Source organism: Canis aureus, chromosome 15, assembly GCF_053574225.1.
Source record: "Canis aureus isolate CA01 chromosome 15, VMU_Caureus_v.1.0, whole genome shotgun sequence".
NCBI lineage: Eukaryota > Metazoa > Chordata > Mammalia > Carnivora > Canidae > Canis > Canis aureus.
Genome location: NC_135625.1, coordinates 44,046,807 through 44,072,393, shown reverse-complemented (window position 1 = coordinate 44,072,393; position 25,587 = coordinate 44,046,807). Strand labels below are relative to the sequence as shown.

General features: G+C 46.1%; 1 protein-coding gene across 10 annotated transcripts; it reads right to left on the bottom strand.

Moving 5' to 3' along the window:
• Positions 1-1,142: 1,142 nt before the first annotated feature.
• On the bottom strand, positions 1,143-24,566 carry POMK (protein O-mannose kinase). Of its 10 annotated transcripts, XM_077849447.1 has the most exons (6): positions 24,094-24,297; positions 20,847-20,938; positions 17,496-17,712; positions 16,605-16,702; positions 15,306-15,608; positions 1,143-4,089 (listed from the first exon to the last, which is right to left on the bottom strand). In XM_077849447.1, the coding sequence occupies exons 5-6, from the start codon at positions 15,585-15,587 to the stop codon at positions 3,319-3,321; spliced, it is 1,053 nt and encodes a 350-aa protein (XP_077705573.1). In that variant the 5' UTR covers positions 15,588-15,608; positions 16,605-16,702; positions 17,496-17,712; positions 20,847-20,938; positions 24,094-24,297; the 3' UTR covers positions 1,143-3,318. The 10 variants fall into 10 exon arrangements, with proteins under 10 accessions (XP_077705573.1, XP_077705574.1, XP_077705569.1 ...); XM_077849448.1 differs by lacking the exons at positions 17,496-17,712; positions 24,094-24,297 and adding an exon at positions 24,510-24,557 and having other exon boundaries at positions 16,605-16,728; XM_077849443.1 differs by lacking the exons at positions 17,496-17,712; positions 24,094-24,297 and adding an exon at positions 24,510-24,553.
• Positions 24,567-25,587: the final 1,021 nt, after the last annotated feature.

The following is a 25,587-nucleotide window of genomic DNA, read 5'->3' as shown; positions in this document are numbered from 1 at the left end:
TGGTTTCACATTTTAAATGACTCTTAAATTATCCAAACCCAGGCGAGAATAGTGATTCCTGAAATTGTTTATTTTTAAAATAAAGGAAGCGGGGTGTGGGGGAGGAGTGAATATAAAGAGGAAGTCCTACAGAAGCTGCGGGAGGCAGCTCTCCATCTCACTCCCATCCACACGGGTTTCCTTGTGCCTACAGCCCCGTGTCCTGTCTCTGAGGAGTCATTAATGATCACTGGACGCCCCCAGAGGCTTGGAGTGTTCGCAGCATCACATGAGATAATGAAAAAGCCGATTCTCAACCATAGGATGATGATTTTTATTTTTAGCACTTGGACTAACGAAAGCAGGGAGAAAGCAGTGAATCCTTGGCTGCGCTTGAGAATGGCTCGCCTCATCGGCCACCTCTCCAGATTACGTTTCTGCGGAGTGCTAGGCTGCAAGCTAGCTGGGCAGTGAACCCCCCCCCACCACCACCGTCTAGGCTTTAGCTAGGAATCCTGCTCCCAGGATTTCACAGTTCTTTGGGTACAGAATTATGTCTGCGTACAAACTAAAGACTGAACCTTGACACGCAAGGTCCTGGTTGGCACTGGCGTCATAAAACATCCCAGAGAGCCTACGAGAGGCCAGTGCAGGAAATGGCTCCCACCGGCTCTTTCATCTTAGAAACGGGTTAGTCCGAGGCCACACAGTGATTCAGAGGAAGAGCTAGGATTAGAACTTGGGCCTTCTGGCCCTAGCATAGTGTCCCTTCCCCCACACCACGCTGCTTATTTTAGTTCTACTGTCAACATTTCAAGATATATTTGTTTAAACTGGTAGTTTTGCACCAATGCAAAGTCCAAAAGCTAAGAAAAACCCACAAATGAGAATTATATCATGAGGGGCACCTGGATGGTGCAGCGGGTTGGGTGGTCGACTCTTGGTTTCCACTCAGGTCATGGTCTCAGGGTTGTGAGGCTCCATGCTCAGCACGGAGTCTGCTGGAGATTCTCTCTCTCCCTCTCTGCCCCTCCCATTCCTGCTCTCTCTCAAATAAATAATCTTTTTTAAATAAAGGATTATATCATGAATAGGGTAATACAACCAAAAACTCCACACAATAACCACCTACATTAAGTGAAGAGTCATAGGGATACACAGCCTTGTTACAGAGGTGGGTTTTTTCCCTCAGCTTTATTGAGGTGTAATTCACATACCATAAAATTTGTCCTTTTATACAATTCAGTTACTTAATATATTCAGAGTTTTACAACCAACACTAAATAATTTCCAAATATTTTCATCACCCCAAAAAGAAACTCTGTACTCAATAGCAAGTACCCCCCATTCATCACGCCTGGCCCCCCTGCCAGCCCCTGGCAACCAATAATCTACTTTCTATTTGTATGTATTTGTCTGTTCTGGACATTTCATATAAATGGAAGCATACAAAATGTAGTCTTTTGTGACTGCCTTCTTTCAATTAGAATGTTTCCAAGGCTCATCCATGTTGGAGTATGTCAGTACTTCATTCCTTTTTACAGCTGAATCTTATCTTATTGTATGGATACCATATTTTCTTTATCCATTCACCAGCTGATGAACATCTGGGTTATTTCCATCTTTTGTCTATTATGAATGTTGCTACAAATGTTTGTGTACAAGATTTTTTGTAGACATGTTTCAATTGTCTTGGGTAAATACCTGGAATGGAATTGCTGGGTCATGGCAACTCTTTTTAAATTCTGAGGGACTACTGGATTGTTTTTCAAAGTAGCTGCACCATGACATTTCTACCAGCAATGTAGAGTGTTCCAATTCTTCACATTCTCAACAACACTTGTTATCACCCATCCTCTTGATTACAGCCATCCTGACTGGCTGTGGCAGAGTTTTTGTAACAAAAAGTTACAGTTAAAATACTCCAGGCAAGCATATTCTCAGATCCACCATATGACTCCATCAGCCCAAGAGGTAGACTAGAATATTAACAATACTAATTAAACTGCCCTATCCTACTGTTTGTGGTACCCTCCCTAACTGGTTAGGACAGTGGCTCTGAAAATAGAGTTCCAAGACCAGCAGCACCAGTTAAATGCAACGTCTCAGACTCTACGTCAGACCCACTGAGTTGGAGTCGTGGGGGGGGGGGGGGGCGCGCGCACCCAGCGCCTTGTGATTCTGACACTTGCTCAAGTTCAAGGGAGGCAGCAGCTGCTACAGGGCATGTTTAGCCCTCAATGTCAACTTTAACCACTTTATTAGTGGTGATTAATACACACCAAATCCACCATCCTCTGCACATGAGGATCATAGCCACCAAGAAATAACTTTCTAAAGGATCCCATCATGCAACTCAAGTGGAAGGGTTTGCCACTTTCCAGTAATGAGTGATATTGTTGATGTAAATTTTTCATAATAGTTGATTTTGGGGCAGCCCTGGTGGCCCATCAGTTTAGCACCGCCTTCAGCCCCAGGACGTGACTCTGGAGACCCAGGATCGAGTCCCACATCAGGCTCCCTGCATGGAGCCTGCTTCTTCCTCTGCCTGTGTCTCTGCCTCTCTCCCTCTCTCTGTGCTTCTCATGAATAAATAAATAAAATCTTTTTTAAAAATTGTTGATTTTGGACACAGAAAACCTAGCTGAAAGGTCAGCAGGAATTTCATAAGCATCGTCCAAGGCAGTTAACATCAATGTAATTTCCCTCATATTTGCTTTTCTAAATATTCCTCATCCATTTAAAACTTCAGAGGGCACGCTATCATAGTTCTTCAGATTTCTGGAAAGAGGATGGCACAAGAGCTTCACATTCATTAAACATTTAAACGATCATTTAAAATGCTAAAGATGGCTTCATCAATACCATGTGAAACAGATCACAAATACTCCTATGACCCTGGTAATGTCAATTACCATCTAAAAAAATGAGGAAGAAAAATTCTTTGGCAAACTACTGCATGTTTCTTTCATATCCTGTCATTTAGAAATATTTTCCATACCCAGTTCTTATAAAGCTTACAAATTCAGTAATTAGGGTAGGTGAAGCCTCTTTGTGGCTAGTTTTGTTATTTCCTTCGGATCTGGCTAGATTCACTGCTTTGCCCATCTTTGGCTGGGCGTGATCCCCATTGAGAGTGAGGCCAGACTCAAACCAAACCCAGTTTGCCTCAGCAATTGCTGCCCAAGTCCCCTGGGGATAAACAACGCTCACATGTGCGTGTAGATGTAGAGGAAGAACCACAGGGCTGAACAGCAAAACCCTCACTGTCAGGGCAAGAATTGCTGGAACTATTCTATCTGTTCCTTAAAAGCCATCCTTCACTGCTAGGACTGGCTTTCAGAGCATTTCTCTTGTCTGAGACATCACAGAATCTCTGAGTAAATTCAAAACCTTCTTGTAAGTGTCTAAAATATCCTGAGCAGTGGGTCTTTCTGCAGGAGTCTGGCTCTTACATGCTTTATGAATATCAAACAAATGAAATCGGACCATATCACTCCCTTCAACGTGCCCCAGGAGGAAACTAGAGACGTCTGGAATCTTCCAGATGTCAATCTTCTCATCATAGGGGGGCATGAGATCGTCGTCAAAAGGTGTGTCTTCTCCATACGGCCACAGCTGCTCTGGAGCCACGAAGTCCCCATGCAGTTCCCTGTGGCCACACTTGACAAGCGCCCCGGAGCTGCGGTTCACCAGGGGCAAGGCGTCCAGGTCGTTCACCACAAGGCTGAAGTTACTCGTCAGCAGATACTGGGACAGGGTCTTGGACAGGTCGCTGGAGTCGCACATGACCAGTGTGCCCAGGGGGCTGTGGTGCAAGTAGTCGATGATGCTGACATAATCCACAGCCAGCTGCAGCCTGTGCTGCCACGTGTTCACGTTCTGGTACTTGGAAAGGTTCAGCGTTTCTTCCAGATTGCTCAAGGAGCCTAAGGGGTGATATTCAGTGAGGATGGTGCTGTCATCTTCACAGTAGCCAAGCAGGGTGACAACGTGTTTACTCTGTAGACTCTTCAGCATCCGCAGCCCATGCAGGAAATCATCTTTCATCTCCAGGCTGGTGAGCCGTGAGAGCGCAACTTTGCGCTCCTTCCACTCAGAGAGAAAGACCTGAAACAAAACCACCACAGAGAACATTAAACTTGAAACCGTCACCTGTGCTACTGACCTGGAAAACCACCCAAGTGGCAGATGTGGTACAGAGAGAGTGCAGGAAGTAAGAAGGCACAGACCAAGTTCCAGAGTGGCTCTAGGTCTGGTTATGAAGAGCCACTGCTGAGCAAACACGGGCACCGAGTGCAGAAGGCTCAGGGTGGGCCCAGGATGGGCACTCATGAGGGGGCCGAGGGCCATCTGGAGACGGTGTGGGAAGACTCCTGGGAGTTGGTCTCAAGGATGACTGGGGCAGGGCAGATGTGGAGAATGGGAGTTCATCCCCAGGAGGGGGCACTGCCATATGAAGGCGCAGAGTGGCAAACAGACCAGCTCCAAACACCTGAAGCACAAAGGGATGAGGAGGATGAGTGGGCGGGGAGAAGACTGGAAAAGTTTTGAGTCAAGCCCAACCAGCCCATCACATATCACAATATTACCTGCGGATCTTTCAAGGTAGTAGAGTAACGACAAATAGGAATAGCTTCATGTAAGGAAAACAGTTTTATGTGGTGTGTGGTTCTGTTATTTCATCTATAAATGTCCCACAGACACTGGACCTGCCCATCCTGGTACTTGGCCAACACCAGAGCACCTGAACAGGAACTGCCTTGGATTCTCCAAGTTTACTAGCTAGGAAAGACTTGCAGGAAGTACTGTAATTAAGAACTTCAGATCTTCTGCTTAAATCTCCAAAGAGAAAGCAGAGACTGCAGAAGAGAAGACAGGCTCAGATGTGGGGAGCTAGCTGCCCTTGGCTGCTTCTGCCGCCAGCAGGCTGCTTCTCTGTGCTTCTACTTACTTACTGTTAAAATACAGGTTACGGTTTTTGAAGCCAATTTGGAGTATTATTTATCAAGTGCTTTTACAATCAAATCTAAAATCTAACAAGGCAGTAATCTGAAATAGATAAAAAACTCTAGGGGCACCTGGTTGGCTCAGTGGCTGAGAATCTGCCTTTGGCTCAGGTCGTGATCCTGGAGTCCCAGGATCGAGTCCCACGTCGGGCTCCCCGCAGGGAGCCTGCTTCTCCCTCTGCCTATGTCTCTGCCTCTCTGTCTCTCTTATGAATGAATAAATAAAATCTTAAAAAAAAAAAAACTCTAAGAAAAAAAATCTGACACTACTTTTATGAAGTGGTTTTTTTTTTTTTTTTTTTTTTTTTTAATTCATGAGAGACACACACAGAGAGAGAGAGAAAGGCAGAGGGGGAAGCAGGCTCCATGAAAAAAAATCTGACACTACTTTTATGAAGTGTTTTTTTTTTTTTTTTTTTTTTAATTCATGAGAGACACAGAGAGAGAGAGAGAGAAAGGCAGAGGGGGAAGCAGGCTCCATGCAGATCTGATGTGGGACTCAATCCTGGGTCTCCAGAATCATGCCCTGGGCTGAAGGCAGCGCTAAACCGCTGAGCCACCTGGGCTGCCCAAAATCTGGCACTACTTTTAAAAGCATAAACTAGAACTTTTCCATCCATCAAAAAAAGGGGAGTAGTTCATTAATGGCAGGATCACTCAAAGTCAGCAAAATGCATATATCAACAGTTTTCACATATAATAGCAATGTCACAAATGAAAAAGGATACAAAATTTCCTTTATATTATTGTTCTAACTGCATAAAACAAGACAAAATTCATGGAAACCAAAGGAAATGGGCTAATGTTTCTGTTCTTTTCATATGGTATGATTCTGGGTGATTTTTTTCCTTTATGACTTTTGGTATTTTCCAACTTTTCTGGAATCAATGTATATGATTTTCACATTTAAAAACTTTTTTTTAAAAGATTTTATTTATTTATTCATGAGAGACACACACAGAGAGAGAGGCAGAGACACAGGCAGAGGGAGAAGCAGGCTCCATGCAGGGAGCCCGATGCGGGACTCGATCCTGGGTCTCCAGGATCACACCCCAGGCTGCAGGTGGCGCTAAACCGCTGCGCCACCGGGGCTGCCCTAAAAACATTTTTTAAAAGAACTCAAAGGCAGCTTGGGTGGCTCAGTGGTGTGTGTCTCTCATGAATAAATAAATAAAATCTTTAAAATAAATAAATAAATAAATAAATAAATAAATAAATAAATAAATAAACAAACAAACAAACAAACAAACAAACTCAAAAATGGGCACCTGGGTGGCTCAGTGGGTTAAGCGTCTGCCTTCAGCTCAGGTCATTATCCTGGGGTCCTGGGATTGAGCCCCACATGGGGCTCCCTGCTCAGTGGGGGGTCTGCTTCTCCCTCTGCCCCTCCCCGCCATGCACTCTAGCTCTCTCTCAAATAAATAAAATCTTAAAAAAAAAAAAAGTAAAAGAACTCAAAAATATATCAAATGGAGGCAAGTTAGAGACCTTTGAAGATTTCCCTAGGATCTGAAAGGGGAAAGTTTGTTAATGGAAAAACCCAGGTACCCACAGCTGATCTTTAATATTTAAAAGAGAAATCTTTTCTTCTTTTTAACAGTTATTAATTCATGAGAGACAGAGAGACAGAGAGAGAGAGAGAGAGAGAGAGAGGCAGAGACAGGCAGAGGGAGAAGCAGGCTCCATGCAGGGAGCCAGATGTGGGACTTGATCCCAGATCCTGGGATCAGGCCCTGAGCTAAAGGCAGACACTCAACCGCTGAGCCACCCAGGCATCCCTAAAAGAGAAATATTTTAAGACCTTTTCAAAATCCCAAAGTTGACAAATTCTACTATGGACTGCAATTTCTATTAAAAAGCCATTTGCTTGTATACCTAAAACTAATGTAACACTGTATATTAATTATATTTGAGATTTTTTAAAAGCCATTTTGCTCTGGCTGCTACATTCACTGAAAGTTTCATGAATATATACATTTATTTTTATGTGGAACACATTCTATCCATAGACCTGAGTCAACATTGAATTTGACACTTGACTCCAACACAAGAATCGCAGTTTTTGTTGACAGCTATCACTTCCTTAGATCTACCTCCTCATGGCGACCACCAGCACTGGCAGATGCCTTCAGTATCATAGACTCATTTTTTACATAAAAACAGTGATCACTCCAGGGAAGCCGCTACAATTTATTTATACATATATTTATTCAACAATAAATGGTGAGAGAATCTCATCCACAGGCCTCATGACTTCCTCCTCTTTTTATGTTGAATTTATGTTCCTCAAATAAATCAAAGATTATTAAATACTATTTATTATTAAATAGTATTAGTCTTTGGGACCACTCACAAATACCCAAAACCTTCAAAGTTAAATATTTAGGGAGCACTTAAGAATCATTTCTCAGAAATCTCTGATTCAGTTGCTTTGTAACAATTTCTAGAACTCTCTTGCTTAAAGCAGTTTTACTTCTTTTTTTAACTATGAATTTAATCAAGAATACCCTTCCTGGCAAAAATTCAAATACAGAAGGAGATTTCCTTCCCTTACTTTTACTCCCCAACCCAAAGGACACCTGTCAAATGGTTGGTAACTGCCCAGCAGTTTCTGTGTCCACTCATATATGTTAATGTATGCTTTCCAAACAGCATTTGACATTGTGAGGATATAAAATAAGATTATAACGTGCATGTCATACTGCAACTTGCTTTTTTCATTTAACTGACACCTCAGACTTTCCTGTCTGTATAAATATATAAAAAGATTTAGGTCATTTTTTTAAAGCTGCATAACATTTCACAGTGTGAGTTTACTACCTATGCCATTGAGGTTTTGCAGATGATCATTTCTTCCTTTAAGACTAAAGTATAATATAAAGATTGGCGAAATTTGTAATGGATGCAGTCAGATGGATCAGGTTCTTTCTCCCATGCAGCTCTATAATCTTTCCTATGATTTTCTGTGATTTATTTTTAAAGACTTGATGGACATTTAAATTATTTCCCATTTTTTTCTCATTAACAGCAATGCTACAATAAATAGCTATATATTCACAACTCTGTACATGTCTGCAAGTGTTTCTGTAACTGGGTAATAAGTACATGGATGACTGAAGAACATGGACTGCTATCACACCCTTCCACATTTGTGCCAGCATGTAGTCTCACCAGTCTTGTATGAGCGAATCTTAGGTTCCACAGCCTTAATCATGCTACATGTTCTCTATCTTTATACTCTACCAATCTGATGAATGAAAAGCATTTTACTGTTCCAACCAATTTGTATTTCCATGACACTGAACGTTTTCCATCTCTGTTGGCATTTCTGTAGGCTTTTGTGGAAAGTATGTTCATTGCCCTTTATCCAATTTTCTATGGGGTTTATACTTATTAATTTATAGGAGCTCTTTATGTATGAACCATGTGATCCTTTATTACAAATATAAAGGATAAATTTTATAAAGTAATTAGTTTATGTGGTCTTTTGTAGTAAAAAATATTAACTGTTTAAAGGTAAAATCTGTCTTCATAAATTTAACAAGTATTTATGATAATAAAAAACTGAAATTGGGGCACGTGGCTGACTCAGCTGGTGGAGTGTGCAGCTCTTGATCTCGGGGTTGTAGGTTCAAGTCCCATGCTGGGTGTAGAGATTACTTCAATATAAAATCTTAAAAAAAAAAAAAACCACAAATAAATCCCTGCCACTATGAAATTTACATTCTAATGCAGTAGGCAGACAATAAAGAAAATAAATAGGATATGTATAAAGCATACATAAGTGTGCTTTAAAGAAAAATTAAGCAGGGAAGGGTTTATAATTTTAAATACAGTTAGAGAATGGGGCGTCTGGGTGGTTCAGTCGGTGAAGCATCTGCCTACCGCTCAGGTGGTGATATCAGGATAGATATGGGATGGAGCCCTACATTGAGCTCCTTGCTCAGCAGGAAGCCTGCTTCTCCCACTCCCTCTGCCTGCAGCTCCTCCTGCTTGTACCCTCACTCTGTCAAATAAATAAATAAAATCTTTAAAAATAAACAAATAATAAATAGGGTTAGAGAAGCTCTCACTGGGGTGACATCAGAGCAAGAACCTGAAGGAGGTGGAGGAATGAGCCATGTGCTATCTGGGGGAACTACATCCCACGCAGAAAGAACAGCAAGGGCAATGGCCCTGAGGTCACAGCATGCCCATAGGCTGCCACATCAGTAAGGCCAGGATGGCTAGAGTGGAATGAGCAAAGGGGAATGGAGTAGGAATAAGTGCAGACCTTGTAAAGCCTTTAGATTGGTACAAGGACTCTGGCTTTTACTCAAATGAGACACAGAGCCACTGGAGGGTTTTGAGCAGAGGAGAGATGCTTTTTGACTTAGAATTTGATAGCAGGGCAGCCCCGATGGCCCAGTGGTTTGGTGCCGCTTTCGGCCCAGGGTGTGATCCTGGAGACCCAGGATCGAGTCCCACGTCAGGCTCCCTGCATGGAGCCTGCTTCTCCCTCTGCCTGTGTCTCTGCCTCTCTCTCTCTCTCTGTGACTATCATAAATAAATAAAAATTAAAAAAAAAATTTGATAGCAGTATTCTGGCTGTTGTGTTAAGAACAGACAGAAGAGATGGGAGGGAGGCAAGTGTGGAAGCAGAGAGCCCACTTGGAAGGCTACTTGAAATAATCCAGGTACAAGATGATGGTGGCTTGGATGGAAGGAGGGGAGATGGGTAGAAGTGTGAGGAGTGATCAAATTCTGGATCTCTTCTGAGTGCAGAGACAATAGAACTTGCTGATGGATTCAACATGGATGAGAGAAAGAGAGAGAAGACAGGATGCTTCTTCCCAGGTTGGTGGCCTGAGCAATTGGGCCAACAGAGTTGTCATTAACCACAATAGGGAAGAATAAAGGAAGAATAGGCTGAGGGGATGGTCTGGGACACAATGTGAGAAGCCTTTCTGACATCCAAGAGGAGATGTGGGGTAGGCAGCTGTATAGAAAAGTCTAGAGAGTTCAGGGCAGCGGTCTTAGCTGCAGATAAAGACAAGGGGCTAAAGACATCTAGGAAGTGAGCAAAGAAGAATGATCCCAAGTCAAGACGGATGAAGAAGTGGACCTTGCAAAAGGGACCGAGAAGTGGACACTGTTATTTCATACTTTTAAATAAACAATATAGGGGCACCTAGGTAGCTTAATAGGTTGAGCGTCTGACTCATAACTTTGGCTGGGGTCATGATCTCAGAGTCATAGGATTGAACCCTGTGTGGGTCAGTGTGGAGACTGCTTAAGATTTTCTACCTCCCTCTGCCCTGCCCTCCACCTTCCTTGCGGGCATATTTGCATGCATGCACGCGCAAGTTCTAAAAATAAATAAATATACAATTCATGTAACATCTGTTTTTCAGACAGCCTGAAGCATTAAAAATAGATCACATAAGATTCATCTAAATGTTACACAAAACTAGAAAGCTACAGAGTAATGTAAGAGAAACAATCAAATCCATTCTTCTTCAAACCCAAATTTTATGGCTTTTAAATGTACTATATTTTAATTTTATAGTGAGAGTGAGCATGAGAGAGAGAACACAAGTGAGAGAGAGAGAGTGAGCATGAGAGAGAGAACACAAGTGAGGAGGGGCAAAGGGAGAGGGAGAAGCAGGCTCCCCTCTGAGCAGGGAGCCCAACATGGGGCGGGATCCCAGACCCTGAGATTATGACCTGAGCCACAGGCAGATACCCAACTGACTGAGGTACTGAGGGGTACCCAGGTACCCCTCTATATTTTAATTTTATTTATTTTTATTTTATTTTTATTTTTTTTATATTTTAATTTTAAAGAGAAAAACATGCAGCTATAAAAACTCTAACAGTGATTTGTGATGTCCTAAAGTCATAACCATAGACTGAGGACATGGGATGACACACACATGAGGCTATGAAGGGTGTGCCCTGAATCATGCTTTGGTTGTCCACAGCAATATGGCTGGACCTTCTGCCTTCTGGAAGAATTGGTTCTATGTAATCTTTCTTTTTCCTCAATAGTGCTGTTATCCCAAATCTGTCTCAGAAAATGGGCAGCCCCTTGAGATGTGGATATTTCTGTCTTTGAGATGGCTGACAGAATATGTACCTGCTTCTTCTTCTTCTTTTTTTTTTTTTTTTTCTGAGAGAGAGAGTGTGTGCAAGTAGGAGAGAGGGAGAGACAATCTTAGGCAGGTTCCATGTCCAGCATGGAGCCCAAAGTGGTACTCGGTCCCAGGACCCTGAGATCATGACCTGAGCCAAAATCAAGAGTTACATGCTCAACCAACTGAACCACTTAGGTGCCCCTGTACCTGGTTCTTTTAATGTAATCTTGGATTTAAAAATCTAAAAGGGGTTATAGGTTAACAATATCAGATTTAAAATAAAAACATAATTAAAAAATACACATGAAATAAAATTTACCAAAAACAAAAAAAATCTAAAAGGGATAAATCTCCCACTGTTATCACCAGAGAATAAGATCAGAGACTGGGGAGTACAAGAGGTAGAAGGGAACTTTTACTTTGTATTTCACCTTCTGCATATTTGAATTGAATGTACTGCTTTTATAATGAAAGAAAATGAAAGAACAAAGAAAATACATGGGTCAATCTGCCTTTCGGGGCAAAGTCGCACACTGATCCAATCCCAAACACAAACCCCAAAGTACAGAGTCTGGGGAAAGAAGGGGTTGGTTACATGCACCCCCGAGGAGCAAAATCACTTCTGGTTGAGAGCCACTGATTCAGGGGCAAGTCAGGGAACAGAAGCCAGCAAGGGGTAGTAATTAGAATGGCCAGTGAGGGAGCAGGAAAACTATAAGGGAGTGGTAGTGTGGAGAGCCAGGGTTGCAAGGACAGAAGAATCAATGGGATCAAAGGTTGCAGAACAGATTAAGTGAGAGGAAGACAGATAAACGACCGACCCGGGGTCTGCAGGGGTCTGGGTAGGAGCAGTCTTTCTGGAGCAGGGGTGCTTGGAAGCCATCCTGGCAGCAGACAAGAAGTGAATGGAGAAGAAAAGGAGGGACGGAGCTCTGGTAGCTTCATTAAGAGGAAGCAGAGCATGCACACAGCTTCTGGGGAAGGGGATTTGGGAAAGGGATTTCTGTTGTGCAAGTCTGTGTTTGCGTGCTAGTCAGAAGGACCCTCAGGAGAGGGGCCGACTGAGTCTGCAGAGAAAAGTGCATAGCTTCAGGGAGGACATCATGAGACGTCACCACACCAGAGCAGGAGGGCTTACAGGTCTGCTGGCAGAGGATGAAGAAGCTCCATTTGGGCAGCTCGTGTTTCCATAACAACTTCTGCCACAAGACCATCAGCGAAGGCAAGGGCAGGGGAAAAACCACAGAGGGAACAGAGTAGGACTGCTGTGCTGAGTACGTGGCAAGGTCTGTGGCCGTGCATGAAACCGCAGGGCTGTGGGGCTTCTCTTGACCTCCCTCCAGGGCAGTCACTCAAGTGCAGAGGCACAGCTGGGGTCCCCCAGGCTCAGGCCTCTCCGGCCAGGCACAATGGAGAGAGACGCAGAGGAGCTGCTGCGTGCGTCTGCACAGGACTGACTTTGAGACCTCGCTGCTGGGCAAATGGGGGAAAGTGACACCACCACAGGATCAGCACACTGGAGGTCCCAATGAGCTGGAGGAAGTACTCCAGCAGGGGCACTGGGAGAGGAGGTGGAGGTCAGATAGCAGAGTGCCCAGAACTTGGGTCACAGAAACTCCTACTGAGAAGGTTATGCCTTCCGGCTTACAGTGCCAGTGAGGAATGTGCCGGTGTGGAGAGGAGCTGGTATCAGTGATGGGCAACATGTTCCACGGGCAGCTGTTCAAGTAAGTGCCCATGTGGAAGAATGAGAGGTTGCCCTGTGCTGCTCAAGGGCCCTCGGGGCTCAAGGGGCAGAGACAAGCAAGACTCTCCACTGGTGGTGCTAAGGTCCAGGATGCAAAATACTTCTGCCCTGACGGTAAATTTCAGCCAAAGACACAAGAAAATCAATGTCATGGCCTTACAGCCATACTTCACTTTAATAAACAAAACTACATTACTCAGAGGTATTATTTCACTTTAATAAACAAAACTACATTACTCAGAGGTATTATCCACATTTTAAAACCCCACATTTGCATGGGCATGATTGGTAGAGCTTCCCCAAATGCCAATCTGTCCTCAAACTACAATTTGCCACCATCAAAGCTACTACCCAAGGGGCGCCTGGGTGGTGCCGTTCATTAAGCATTACACTCTTGGTTTCAGCTCAGGTCATCATCTCAGGGTCGTGAGATCAAGCACTCTGTCAGGCTCCACACCCAGTGTGGAGTCTGCTTAACAGACTCTCTCCCTCTCTCTCTGCCGCCTCCCCCTGCTCTATCTCTCAAATAAATAAATTTTTTAAAAAATGCTACCTACCCAAAAATATATCTTCAAGCAATTCTGAAAAAAATTCAAAAATGATCTAAGTAACACAGAAACAAGAGGTCAGCCCCTCAAGGTCATCTCTTTGAAAAAGACAGAAATCAACCAGGTATAGGCCAAGCCCTCTTCTCTACCCACATCCCTCTCTGGTGTTTTCTTCTCATCCTAATGCTTTTAAGATCATCCCAGATGTATGTTCCCACCCACTGCCCCGGACCCAAATGCTAGACTCGTCCATGCAACCAGCAGTGTAACCAAGTTCACGTTCAGGGCCTTAACATGTTCACCTCATATGCACACATAATCTGTTCTTCCCGTCTTCCCCGTCTTCCCGTCTTCCCCGTTCAGGTAACCACAACTGTATTCTTCTTGTTGCCTGGATCAAGAACCTGGTGGTTACCTCCTCCCTCTCTTACACCCCACAACTGATCTATTGGGAAATCCTACTGGCTCTGTCTTTAAAACATGACCAGAATCCAATGAGTTCTCACTACGTTCACTGCTGACACCCTTGTCAAGCTGTGACCATCTCTCCCCTGCAAGGCCTAACCAATCTTCCACCCTCACCAACACAATACCTCCTCTCTCTACTCAAATTACTTCAATGGCTCTCCTGGTCCCAGCAGGCCCACATGTCCTGGCCACCACTTGGCCTTTTTCAACCTTACATGCTATCTCTCTTCTCATCCTACCCTCTGGTCACACTGGCTCATTCCTGGTCCCCCAATGACCAGGCATGTTCCATCTTAGGGCCTCTGCTGGGACTCATCTTTCTTACTGGAATATATTTTCCCCAAATATCCAGATGGCTCACTCTCAGGTCATTCTGACCACTTAGACTAACAAACGAGCCGTGGCTCTCTTTCCTTGCCCTGCTGTCTTCATGGCATGTGTCATTAACATATTTTATTGCATATCTGTTTCTTAATCATTGTCTCGCCCCACAACTAGAAAGCTTCAAGGGTCTTTGTTTAATTCACTGTCATACCTCTGGTACCACAATGAATGAATGAATCTTTAAAAGAACCAGTTACCTTGTTTTACTTTACACAAATTGCTTTCCCTTCTCCCTGACTTCTTCAAGGTATCTACTTTCCACATTTATGGTACCCCAGTCCACCAAAACAAAAGCCAGCAGTCCATGAAGCTGCAGGCCCATGGATTTATATTCTGTTCCCTTCCTCTCTTGCCCATCACTGAATACATCCTCACAAAGGAACTTTGTGCAACAATCCTTAAGTGGCCTCTAGGGACACTGCTGCATCAGTGGGCCTCAGCTACCACAGAACCAATAGTGGACAAAGTGCAGCTGGCATATACTGCTTGCCTACAAGACAAGTGCTCTTGAAGCTTCTATCTGAACTCACCACTTTGGTTTCTCTTTTTAAAATAAAAAGCTTTTAAAAAGTCAATATAATACCATGATAAGGCTTGAAAAGTAAGAGTAGAAAAACCTACCCATAACCTTTCACCATAACACAATCTCTACCATTTGTGTATTTTTCTACATGAATGCATTCATTTTGCAATTGAAAATCACGTAACAGACAATTTTGCATTTTGTTTCCGCTCATCCTCATAAGATTCTTTCCATGTTGCTATACGGGTCTCCTAAGCACACATTAGGCTGCAGAATATTCTATCAAGTGGCTGGACCATAATTAACTATTCCCTTACAGGTATCATCACTGGCTTTCTATTGCTATAAATAACAAAGCAACGTACTTCTTGGTACATTTAGCTTTCTTCCTTCCAATGGGTTAGGATCAGTCCCAGATGTGAGATCATGGGGCTCCAGGGTAGAAATATTTTGATGACCCTTAACACACAATGCCAAGGTGCTATCCTGGAAGGTTTCCCCATTAACATTCAGAGGTAACCCAGAACTCACTCTCTTCACAGCTCCTTCCCCAATGCGCTTCAGTGGCCTCACTTCGGTCCTCAGCTCTTCACAAGACAGCCACGGTGAACAGTTTTTCATCTGTGCCATTCTGAAGTGTCCATAGGGACAGTGGGTGGAGACTGGAGAAGAGCGCGGAGGGGCGACGAAGAACCAGTCAAGGCAGAGATAGAGGAGTGCGTTCATGAGTGCCATGGACAGCAGCAGCCCCACAGCTGGGGGCAGTGATCTGTGGCGGGGGCCTCTGCTGCCATCCTGGGTTTTCTTGTCCATGCTGCTATCAGCTGCAAGCTCCTGCCATGGAAAACCAAACAAGCAGTAACAATCAGCTCTTATGTCCAGTACGATGTTTGGCTGACAAGGGATTAAAGAAGGCACAGCCTCTTAGGCCCAAGGACCCTGCATGCTGTAGTGTCCTCGTGAGGATTAGAGAAGGTACTGCATACTAGGCTCACTCTAAATCCTCAATGTCAGTGTCCCATAATCACTTCTTTTTACTATGAGCTAGTCTGGGTTCACCCCCTCCGGATTTTGTTAGAAGGAAGGTGTTTGTTATGTGATTGTGTCTGTCTCTCTCTCACAGCAGTAGAGCAAAATTAAAAACAAGCTGCCCATGTTGGTCCAGTGGGGCCAGGGCAGAAGACGGACAAGGAGAGCAGCCGGGGATCAGACGGGATGGGGGTGGGGGGCGTGGCGGTGAGGATGCTGATGGCCTCTTGAACCCAGCTGGGAAGTTTGGATAGTCCCTGGAAGGTACCAGAAGCTCCTTAGGAAGCAAGGCTACCCTTCACCAGGTGTGAGAGATGTGTTTGGGGTGGAAGAGATGGAGGTGGGGAGACTAGGTGAAGGACCCTGCAAGAGTGTGGGGTGAGAGCTGAGGAGCAAATGAGCCAGAGTAACGGTGGTGAGAGCGGAGATGATCCGCAAGGTGATCCTCGCACCAAGTGACCCCTCAGAAGACGGGACACTCACCAGTTCAGCTCTAGACTGGAGCTGGCGTGAGGCTCATGGGGGAGGTAGGTGTTATGGCCTAGCTGTGAGCAGCGGAGGGACCGGAGGGAAGGGCCTGGAAGGTCTGTGGACATCAGGTGCCTGACACTCAGGGTGCATGCGGCAGAAGCTACTTATGAAGCAGAGTGGAAGCGTGTCAATACTTTGACAGGGGAGATGGTCACAGCAGTGTGCTTGCTGAACATCTGTAACATCCGTACTGGGACACATGGGGGGCTCAAGTGATGGAACTGACCCCGTGCTTCCTGTGCCCGACATGGTTGTGACAGGCAGGGTTACCTTCCAGGAGCATCTTCCTTCTCCCAGCTCAGGTCTCCACCCAGACACCTGGGTCACTCAGCATTCTGGTCGGCCCTGGGCAGTGGTTTGAAAACATTCTGCCACAAAGTACCAAAAAGGTTTGCTGAAAGAAAACCGCAACTCTGCACATAGACAAATGGCAATAGTTGAAATGGTCTCCTCCAGGGGCCCTCCTAGGTCCCTCAGGTGTCTCTTCTAGAGCGGCAGCAGTAGGAAGTCCTCCCACAGCCTGGATGCCACTGTGAAGCCCTGCTAGCTGCCCGGGGCTCAGAGTCCTACCTCTCCCCCACCTCTCTGGCTCCCATCTGCTCCCTCTACCACCAACGCTAAATGCTGGTCACTCAATGTGCACTACGCCGTTTCCACAGGCTCACCCCTGCTCTAGGCACTGGGGATCTGTGAGTAGATGAAACACACATGGTTCCTGTCCTCTTAGACCTTAGGGAGAAACCAGTGGAGGAGCTAATAAATAAGTGAGCAAAAAGCTTCTCCTTATATATTGTGATGAGCTTTCGAGGAGCAAGAGTAACAGGGAGGAAATGCCCTGGATGCAGCTGGCCCAGAAGATTGCTCTGAGGATTCACACAGAGACCAGCAGCCAGAGAGGCAAGAGCCATGAAGAAAATCAGAAGACAGCTCTTTCATACCCTGTCTTGGAGGCAGTAAATCCACCTGCCATTCAGAGCTGGGACAACGGACACTGATGGAGCCAGATGCAAAGTTCATAGCAAACGGCATTTCTCCTAAGGACACACTGCAGCTCTAAGTACCCACACCTCCCTTCTCTGAATGATGGCTGCTTTCTTTCTCACTGAGAAACTCTGCTCTCTAAAGTCAGACTATCAGAAATTTTGTCTTTTGAAGTCCTACCAAGAAGAGGAAAGCACCCCGTTCTTGCTGGGGGAAGTAAGTCTTCTCTGACTCTCTGGAAGCCTCTACTTCCCACTGGGTGCAGAGCTGCAGATGAGCAGAGTCTGGAGATGACATTCACCATCCATGTGAGTCTTGCGGTCTCCCGGGAACCAGACCACGGTCCACTTTGCAGTCCAGATCAGATCTTGAGCTCCTCACAGGCCACCCTGCTTGACTTTGAGTCCAACAAAACATCGCCTCCTTTAAATTCTGCCTAAACTCCACCCACTCCTAGATTCTGCAGTAACTCTCTTCTCCTCTGAGTGAGGGGCCATATTCCATCTCTCCATGGTCTCACTTGTTGCAATGCACCATTAAACCTGGTAGGCTCGTCCTGGTGGCCCAGGCCCCGCTCTCTTCAAACTTGTGTCACTTCTTCCAGAACTTACTCTCAGCTTGTTTCCTATCTTCCTGCAAACACAGAGGCAAGCAGAAAGCCACAGCCCCCAACACCTCACTGCAGGTCCCTGCTCCTATCCCTTCTCTGCTGCAGTGACAAGACAACAAACTGACCTGAGTTCCCAGCCCTATGCCAGGGCAAAGAAGAAACCCCCCAACCTCGCCTGCTTAGGACACTGCCCCTGCTCTGCTCCCAAATCACTACCAGTGCACCTGAACTTCTCCACCATGACAACAACCTTGTCACTCCGCTGTCCCTCAGCACTCATGCCCTGGGTGATCTTCTCCAGACTCAGGCTCTCTGTCCCCACCTGCTGACAGCTCCCGGTGGAAAGCCGCAGTCCCAGCCTCCTCACAACACCACCCTTGCTTCCTTGACATCTCTACTTGGATGTCCCACTGACAATTCCAAAACACAGTTTCTCCTCAACAATAAAAAAGACAAATAACTCAATCCAGAAATGGGCAAAAGACTTGAACAGACATTTATCCAGAGAAGATATGCAGATAGCTAACAGGCACATGAAAGGATGCTCAACTTTATTAGTCATCAGGAACATGCAAATCAAAACCACACGTGGGGCGCCTGGGAGGCTCAGCCGGTTAAGCATCTACCTTTGGCTCAGGTCATAGTCCCAGGGTCCTGGGGTTGAGTCCCATGTTGGGCTCTCTGCAAAGCAGGGAGTCTGCTTCTCCCTCTCCCTCTCCTCCCTCCACTCATGCTTTATCACTCGCTCTTTCAAATAAATAAATAAAATCTAAAAAAAAAAAAAATCAAACCACAATGAGATCCCATCTCATACCCACTAGGATCACTAGGATGGCTGTCATCAAAGAAGTCAGGCAAGAATGAGCGTTGATGAAGGAAAACAGGAACACTTACTTATATATTGCTTATGGCAATATTAAATGATGCAGCCGCTGTGGAAAACAGTCTGGAAGTTCCTTGAAAGGTTAAACACAGAGTTACCCATGCAAATCCATTGCTCGGTATGTGCCCCAAAGAAATGAAAACATATACTTATATGAACATGGAAGTTCACAGCAGCATTATTCATAGTAGCAAATAGTGGAAAGAACCCAAAGTCCATCAACTGATCCACAGACAAATAAAATCTGATATATCCAAACATGGAATATTAATCGCTCATAAAAAGAAATAAAGTGCAAATACATGCTGGAATAGGGATAAAACTCGAGAACTTTATGCAACGTGAAGTAAGGCAGACACAGAAGGTTCTAATTATATCAAATGTCCAGAACAGCAAGCACATCAGTGATTGTTTTGTTCAGGTCTGAGTGAAAGGGGAAGTGAGGGGTGGCTGCTCATGGGTATGGGGTTTCCTTTAGGATGAAAATGTTCTGGAATTAGTGTTGACGACTGTACAACCTTGTGAATATATTAAAACTCACTGAACTGTACACTTTAAAAAGCAAATTTAATGGTATGTGAGTTATATCTCAACTTAAAAAAATAAGAAAAATCCTTCCCCAAACATCACATTTGCTCTTTCCCCACCAACATGCTGTCTTCTGTGTTCCGAACCTCAGTGAGTGACCCAGCTCCAGGGAGGCTGCATGTAAAGGGTCAGCTTGGCAACACCGCTTCTGTGGAACAATGCAGTTTAGGAGTGATGGACTCTTCTAGAACCCACTATAGTTCTTCCTAATTAATTTTTAAAAACTGCTGCTTTGCCTACCCCTGTTGTGCTGACAAGGTGTTCAGTAAATGCTGGCTCTCCTGAACTGCTCCAGCCTCACTCAAGTCTCCCCCTTTTCTTGACAGGGTGGCATCTGCTCACCCACCCCTGGGTCTTTCCAGCCACACCCGTCAGTGCTGTGACGTTTGTTCACTCACCTTTCCCACAAAGACCCCTGGCCCACATCTTTCTCTCTGGCCCTTCCCCCCTGGCTTCAGGGACTTGGACTAAAACTCTGACGACTTTGACCACACGGCCCTCATAGCCTTTTGGGCTGCTTCTGTCAGTACCTGAGTCTTAGAAGGTGCTCCTGAGGAAATGGATAAAACACCTGCCATCTCTCTTCTAGAACATTCAACATGACCAAGTGTGCTTCAGCTTAGACCTTGGGTCCAGAAACAGCAATTTTTTTTCCGTAAAGGGCCAGATGGTGAATATCTAGGTTTATGGGCCAAAAGCTGAAATCCAGTGACAACTGCATCACATGACTTGTGGCGCACCTAAATGGCCATGGAAAGCCATGATGGCCACAAGCTGTCACTGTCACTCAACTCTGTCACCAGGGTGTGAAAGCAGCCCCCACATTACATAAACAAGTGAGTGTGGCTGCGTTTGAATAAAACTTTATTTATGGACAATGAAATTTGAATTTCATATAGTTTTCATGTGTCACAGAAGACTATTCCTCTTTTGATTCTCCTCTCAACATGTGAAAAGGTAAAAAGCATTCATAATAATACAAGTGGTGGGCCAAAGTTGGCTGAGCCCTGTGTGATGCTATTCCCTGGAGTCTGTTGCAAACCATCCCTCCATCCTGCGCATTTCTTCTATGTAATCTCACCAGGCACATGGCGATGGCAGTAGTTTCTAGGTCTTTCTAGTAGTTTCTAGGTCTTTACCTAGAAAGACCAGTAGTGGCCAGATCTCTCCCCTACACCTCCCTCAGGTGGCACATCAAAGCCTGGGACATCCATAACTGAGCTCTTTCCGTGACCAGCATGCCCAGTCTCCAGGGCTCCCTCACTTTGACAGGGAGACCACCCACCCACTTGCTCAAGTCACAGAACAGGTGACTAGGCTCCCCTTCCCCCAGTCTCTAAACCAGCCAATCACCATGTACAGTCAATTCGATCACCCAAACCTCTCTCACATCTGCTCACTTCTCCCTTCTTATTACCACTCCCTGTTTTAAGTCTCCAGCACCTCTTACCTGGGCTTCTGCAACCGTTTCCTGCATGGACCCCCACTTCTTTCTCTTTTCCAGGCCATTCTTCACACAACAAATAGAGTTTTGTTTCTTTCCTGAAATGTTTCAAGCATAGAAAAAAACTAAAAAATAAGATCATGAACACCCATCCAGCTTTGTCAAGTAACAGTGCATCAGCAAGTGAGATTTTTTTAAGATTTTTTTTTTAAGATTTTATTTATTCATGAGACAGAGAGAGAGGGAGAGACACAGGCAGAGGGAGAAGCAGGCTCCATGCAGGGAGCCCAACGTGGGACTCGACCCCGGGTCTCCAGGATCAGGCCTTGGGCTGAAGGCGGCGCTAAACCACTGAGCCACCTGGGCTGCCCCTAAAGCTCTTTTTAAAAAAAATAAAATATTACATAGATAATTGAAGCCCCCTTAGGTTCCTCCCAGTCCTCTTCTGTTCGCTCCCAGGAAGTAACCCCCATGTATACAAGCTGATGTACATCAATGGTTCTTAAACTGCGGTCTCAGGACCTGCAGCAGCAGCAGCTAAGACCTAGTGAGAAATGTGAGTTCCTGAGTCCTCACTCCAGATCTCCTGAATCAGAAACTCCGAAGTGAGGCCCGGAAATGTGTGTTTTAACAAGTCTTCCAGGTGATTCAGATGCATGCTAAAATCTGAGAACCACAAGTGTATGTAAATCCCACATTAAAAAAAAAAAAAAAGATTTTATTTATTTGAGAGAGATCCAGAGAGAGAGAGAGCACAAGTGAGGTGAGGGGCAAAGGGAGAAACAGACTCCCCACTCAGCCGGACTCGGGGCTCAATTCCAGGACCCCAGGATCATGACCTGAGCCAAAGGCAGATGCTTAACCAACGGAACCACCCAGGGGTCCCTCCCCCATACTTTTTATTTTCACCACTGGTATGTGCCTATAAATAACAACACATAATATACGGATGTTTACAAGCTTTACACAAGTAGCACTGTACTGTATACATCCTTTGCAACTTGCTTTTTTAAAAACCCAAAGTTAGGTTTCTGAGATTTATCCATACAGATGCATGCAAGTCTAGTTTGCCATTTTCAACTGTTTAGCTATACCACAGCCTGCAAAGCGAGTTCTATACACACCCTCAGCATGTGTGGAAATTTTTCACTGGCATACACAGGGTGATCTTTCTAAAGCACAAATCTGATCACTCCTTGCTTAAAACCAACTAACCATCCTCCTCTGTCCTCAGGACAAAGTCCAAAGTCCCGTAAGGCCCTGAGACCCAGCCTATGTCCACATCTACTGACACCTCCTTGCAGCCCACACTCTAGGCCCTCTGTTCATGACGGCACCTCTGTTCATGATCTGAGATGCCCAGGCTCTGGCATGTGCTCCTTCTCCCCCTAAGTGTGAGTTCCCAGGGGACTACCTGCCCGCTTTGTGCACCTGTGTCCTCAGCAGCCAGCGCAGAGCAGGGACTCAGGAAAAACGCACTGTCTGCGTAATCCCTCAGGCCTTCTTGTCTTCACAGCTTCACAGGCGGCCTGCTTTTCACACACTGAATCTGCTCTTCATCTTTTCGTGTACCTGTCCTCTGATGCCCCAGCACCCTCTCCAATCTGAGTTCACCAGCTTTATAATTCTCACCCCCCTGACCATGACCTTCCATTATCCCACTTGCCACAGGCACTAGAACTGATGGATAGGGCCCAAAGCTTATATAACTGTTTTTCTTCTGGAAAGATACCATGTTCATTTCCACACAAAGGCTGCCAACATCAGGTAGGAAATTCTATGGGACTCTAGAAATCCTTATTTTATAATCCACAGTAGATTGTTACCCATTTAATTCATTTCTTGTGCCCTGAAGTTAATATGGCTCTATAATCTTTCAGTTCTCCCTAAGTCCTTGCATCCCCTTCTGAGTCCTCAGAGAAAAACAGCCAGTCAAAAATCCAACTAACTTTTATGTAGCGTCAACCTCACACCAATTCTGAGGCATACAGAATTATTATTACTCCCATTTAACAGATAAGAGGGGATCCCTGGGTGGCTCATGGTTTAGGGCCTGCCTTCCGCCCAGGGTGTGATTCTGGAGTCTGGAGATGGAGTCCCAGGATCAAGTCCCACATCTAGCTCCCTGCATGGAGCCTGCTTCTTCCTCTGCCTGTGTCTCTGTCTCTCATGAATAAACAAATAAAATCTTAAAAAAAAAAAAAAAAAACACAGATAAAAGAACTGAATCAGGGTTAAGTGACTTAGCCAAGGTCACTAAACTGTATGCGGAGGAGCCAAGTTTTCTGGCCTCCAAGTCACATTCTTCCTCTATATCCTGCAGCCCTCAGGTGTTGGACCTAGTTGAAGCATGGTCACTGTAGGGCTGGGGAGACTTGAGACGGCCCACTTCTTTCTTTTTTTTTCTTTTTTTAAAGATTTTTATTTACTTGAGAGAGAGAGAGACAGTGAGAGACCACAAGCAGGGGAGGGGTAGAGGGAGCAACAAATTCTCCGCTGAGCAGGGAGCCCTGCTGGGGGCTGGATTCCAGGACCCCGGGATTATTACCTGAGCCAAAGGCAGACACTTAACCAACTGAGCCACCCCGGTGCCCCTAGAGTGCTCGTTTCTTAAAACAATCTTTAGCGCATCCCAACACCTGATGGGCCTTTTTCTTTTAAAGGCAAGTTTCTGGAGCTGTCTGCCCAGGGTCTGGGTAGGCTGCATGCCTGAAAGAACCTGGTTGTCCAGAAATAAGCAAAATGACAGTGCAAGTTGCTGGTTTTGTTGCAAGTTAAGGAATAAAGACTGTGGCGGGGATCCCTGGGTGGCGCAGCGGTTTGGCGCCTGCCTTTGGCCCAGGGCGCGATCCTGGAGACCCGGGATCGAATCCCACGTCGGGCTCCCAGTGCATGGAGCCTGCTTCTCCCTCTGCCTGTGTCTCTGCCTCTCTCTCTCTCTCTCTCTGTGACTATCATAAAATAAAAAAAATAATAAATAAATAAAGACTGTGGGGCCAGCTGGGGAGGAGAAATCCAGGCGCCGTTCAGACACAACGTACTTCTGACATTGATAGGAAAACGCTGGTAATGGGGAAAACGAAACCACTGCTCTACACTCACGGCTGGTTTAAAAGAAAGAGATGCAATGGCAAAAAAAAAAAAAAAAAAAAAAAAAAAAGAAAAAAGGAAAGGCAAAACTATGGCACAAAATCAGTTTTTACCGATTTACAGAATATTGAATTCGACCAGAGAAGAAGCGAGCTGGGCTCACCCAGTACAGTTTCGAGCAGAATCCCATGTCGCCGACAGGACACAAGATACAGCAGAATAGTTGTATGAAATCACCGGGACGCTTACTTGGCCGCAGGGTGCTAGAGTCAGGGCGACGGGCGGAGGGCACAAGGGGACGAGACTACCAACTCCACGTCTAGGCCAGCCTCCCACGACCCCGGCACCGCCGCGCCCGCGCCCGAGCCCGCGCCCGCGCCCGAGCCCCGACCGGGCTGGTGGCCGCCCTGACCCGGGGCAGGAGGCCGCGGGGGGCCGGGAGGGGGCGCCGCTCGAGCCCGCCACCGCCGCCGCCGCCGCCGCCAAGGGGCGAGCCCGCAGGAAGCCCGCCAACCCCCCGGACCCCCGCGCCCCCCGCAGCCCCCCACTCTCGCGGGCTCCGCCGCCGCCACCGCCTACCTGAGGCCCCCGGCCCGGCCCGCGGCCTCTGCGCCTGCGCGGCCGGAAATCCGCCCCCGCCCCCCGCAGGCGAGCTCAAGGCCTCCCCCCGGCGTCCGCCGCCCACCGCGCACGCCCAGCCCCGGGGCGCCCCCGTGTGGTTGGCCTGTAGTTGTTGGAGTCCGGGCGCCCAGCTGGTGTGGCTTCCGGGGACCGGAGCTACAGGGTCTGGACCTTGCAAAGAGCTCCCATCGTTCATGGCCAGGCGGTGGTCCCCAAAGGGTAGTCCTGGGACCAGACGCCGAGGCTGCCCACCCCCAGGGAAGCTGTCAGGAGCGCAGATTGTCGGCTTCATCCAGGCCCGGAGGCCAGTGGGGTCCTGCACCTTGTGCTTCAACCAGCCCTCCGGCTGATGCCGAGGCGCTGTTGCTGGAGAACCAGTGCTGGAGGGAAACTGTGGGGCTTCCCCAGAGCCAGAGAGCTGCGCTTCACGCCCCAGGGGCGGGCAGGGACGTGGGCCCCAAGGGAGTGCAGTACCTTCTGGAGACAGGGAAAGAAGCTGGAAGGTCTCCACATCCCACTGACATTTGTACCCGCTGGGAAAGCTTCAACGTTACAAGTTAGGCATAGGATTATAGAATTTTGGGGGTTAAATCAGAAATGTTATTTACTGGGGACGCCTGGGTGGCTCGGCGGTTGAGCATCTGCCTTTGGCTCAGGTCGTGATCCCGGGATCCCCTGATCGAGTCCTACATCGGGCTCCCCGCAGGGAGCCTGCTTCTCCCTCTGCCTCTCCCTCTCTGTGTCTCTCATGAATAAATAAAATCTTTTTAAAAAAAGTGTTATTTACTTTTACACTGACATATTTTCCAAGAGAATCAAGAGAATAATTCGATGCGGGTTAAAAACGGAGCCTGTATTGGAAACGATGAAAATTTAAATAACTAGAAGCTACCTGCTTATCAGATGGACAGATAGCAAAGAGAATGGTAATGGCCACTGTTGATGTAGAGTATAAAAGTTTCCCCGCAGCCATATATAAGAGTAAATTTGTAAAACCTGTACCAATTCCTCCTCTGTACAAAGAGCCCTAGCAAAT